A 1,826-nucleotide genomic window follows, 5' to 3' on the forward strand; every position below is an offset into this window, starting at 1 on the left:
ATTCGAACAACCCAAGACTAGTGTTTACTGTCAAAAATGGTCGTGACTCCGCAGTAAAGTGGCAGCTGCTGGTACGCTGAAGAAAGGCCCAGTACATTAAACACCTTTCCTCCTGCTAAGGCTGTGTACAAGTCCTCTGGTCTGGGTAAGGGGTAATGATCTGTTTTGAGGGAGGGTTTTACTGTAGTCTTGCAATCCCCGCATAACCAGACACTGCCGTTTTCCTTCACAACTCTGACAAGTGCCGTAGCCCAGTCACTTCGCATTACAGGACGCAGCATGCGCGTTTCCACGTGTTCTCTCAGCTGCCGCTCAACTCTTTCCTGCAACGCAAACGGAACTGGTCTAGCGCGGTAAAATACAGGAACTGTACCCGGTTTCATAACAATCTTTGCTTCAAAGTTTTGTATTGTCATCAGTTTTTTAGAAAACACGGAAGAGTACTTCTGTTTTAGCACTGCAACTCTGTCTTCAACTGCAATCTGGCCAATTTCTAGGCAGTCAAGCTTCAAGCGTTCTAACCAATTTCGCCCCATTAGTACAGGTGACTTCTTCCCGTTGTCTCTTACAACAATCACTGGTAAAGTCATGCACTCAGCATTGTACTTAACCACCACGTCACACTGCCCTTTTAGCTGTATTTACTCCCAAGGTACGTGCAGAGCGACATTTTGCATGGTTCACATTTTACGTGTGGAAATTCAGACAGGTACACTTGCTCCGAGACAATTGCGACAGCCGGTTCCGTGTCAATTTGAATATTCAGTGCACGCCCTTCCATTTCCACACTCACTTCATAAGATGATTGGTTCGTGTTAATGACATGGTACAGTTCCTGCTCCGAGTCCTCGTCAGAAGCCTCGAGCGCATGCATGTTTCTGGCTTCGCTCAAGCAACTGGGCACATGCTTTTCAAATGACCTACAGCTGAACACTTGCGACAAATAAAGTTTTTGTACCAACGTTCCTCCGACGAGTGTCCCCTGCCATATCTTGCGCATTTTTCGTTCTTGCGGGCTTCAACGTGCTTAGCATTAGCTGGTCTCTGATACTGGTGTGGTGGGCTTTTCATGACCAGCACGTGTGCCTGTCGTTCTCTTGACCGCAGTTGTTCAGTATCTCGCGCCGCTAGTTGTCTATCCAGGTCTATCCAGGGCGCCATCAAATGTCAGCTCTCGTTCAGCAAACAGAGCACACTGGGTCTCTTCGTTCCGTATGCCAGCAACCAGCCTAACTCGGAGGGCGTCTTGCAAAAAGTCACCGTAGTCACACTTTCTGACTAAATGTTCAAGTTCCACGATGAACCCCTCCACGCTTTCGCCCTCCTGTTGTACGCGCCGGTTGAACTTGCATCGTTCTGCTATTACTGAACTCCTGGGGCTGTAGTGCTCCTTCAGGAGGCGTTTAACTTCTGCATACGACTTTTCTCCCTGGGCTGCCAGCACAACAAGACTTCTCAGTACTTCGTAAGCCTCTGGTCCTATGACTGTCAAAAAGACGGGAAGGCGCTTTGCGTTGACGATATCATTAACCGTTAAGAGATGTTCGAAACGTTCTAAGTACGACTCGAAGTTTTGCGTTTTCGGGTCGAACTCGGACATCTTTCCCAGTGGCGGCATTTTGACAGAAGCACATACATCCGTTACTCGTCAGTTTGGCGTTTCCTTGCCTGGACGTGCTGCCAGCTCCAAGCCCCGTTGTCGTTTCTTGTGGCCGAGTACTTCCTCCGCAGTGGTGTTAGTTGGCCGGTGCCGTACTCCGGGAGCGCGAGCAGCGCCTTGAAGCTGGACGAAAACTCCACTCGCTTGCTTCCGTTCGTGCATGTCC

At 49.4% G+C, this 1,826-nt stretch overlaps 1 protein-coding gene across 1 annotated transcript; it reads right to left on the reverse strand.

Moving 5' to 3' along the window:
- Positions 1 to 1,135: 1,135 nt before the first annotated feature.
- Positions 1,136 to 1,618, reverse strand: LOC140214365 (uncharacterized). The gene has a single exon (XM_072285738.1). It carries the CDS (start codon positions 1,616 to 1,618, stop codon positions 1,136 to 1,138), a length of 483 nt encoding a protein of 160 aa, XP_072141839.1.
- Between the last annotated feature and the right edge of the window lie 208 nt (positions 1,619 to 1,826).

Source organism: Dermacentor andersoni, unplaced genomic scaffold (genome assembly GCF_023375885.2).
Source record: "Dermacentor andersoni unplaced genomic scaffold, qqDerAnde1_hic_scaffold ctg00000039.1, whole genome shotgun sequence".
NCBI classification, from domain to species: Eukaryota; Metazoa; Arthropoda; class Arachnida; order Ixodida; family Ixodidae; genus Dermacentor; species Dermacentor andersoni.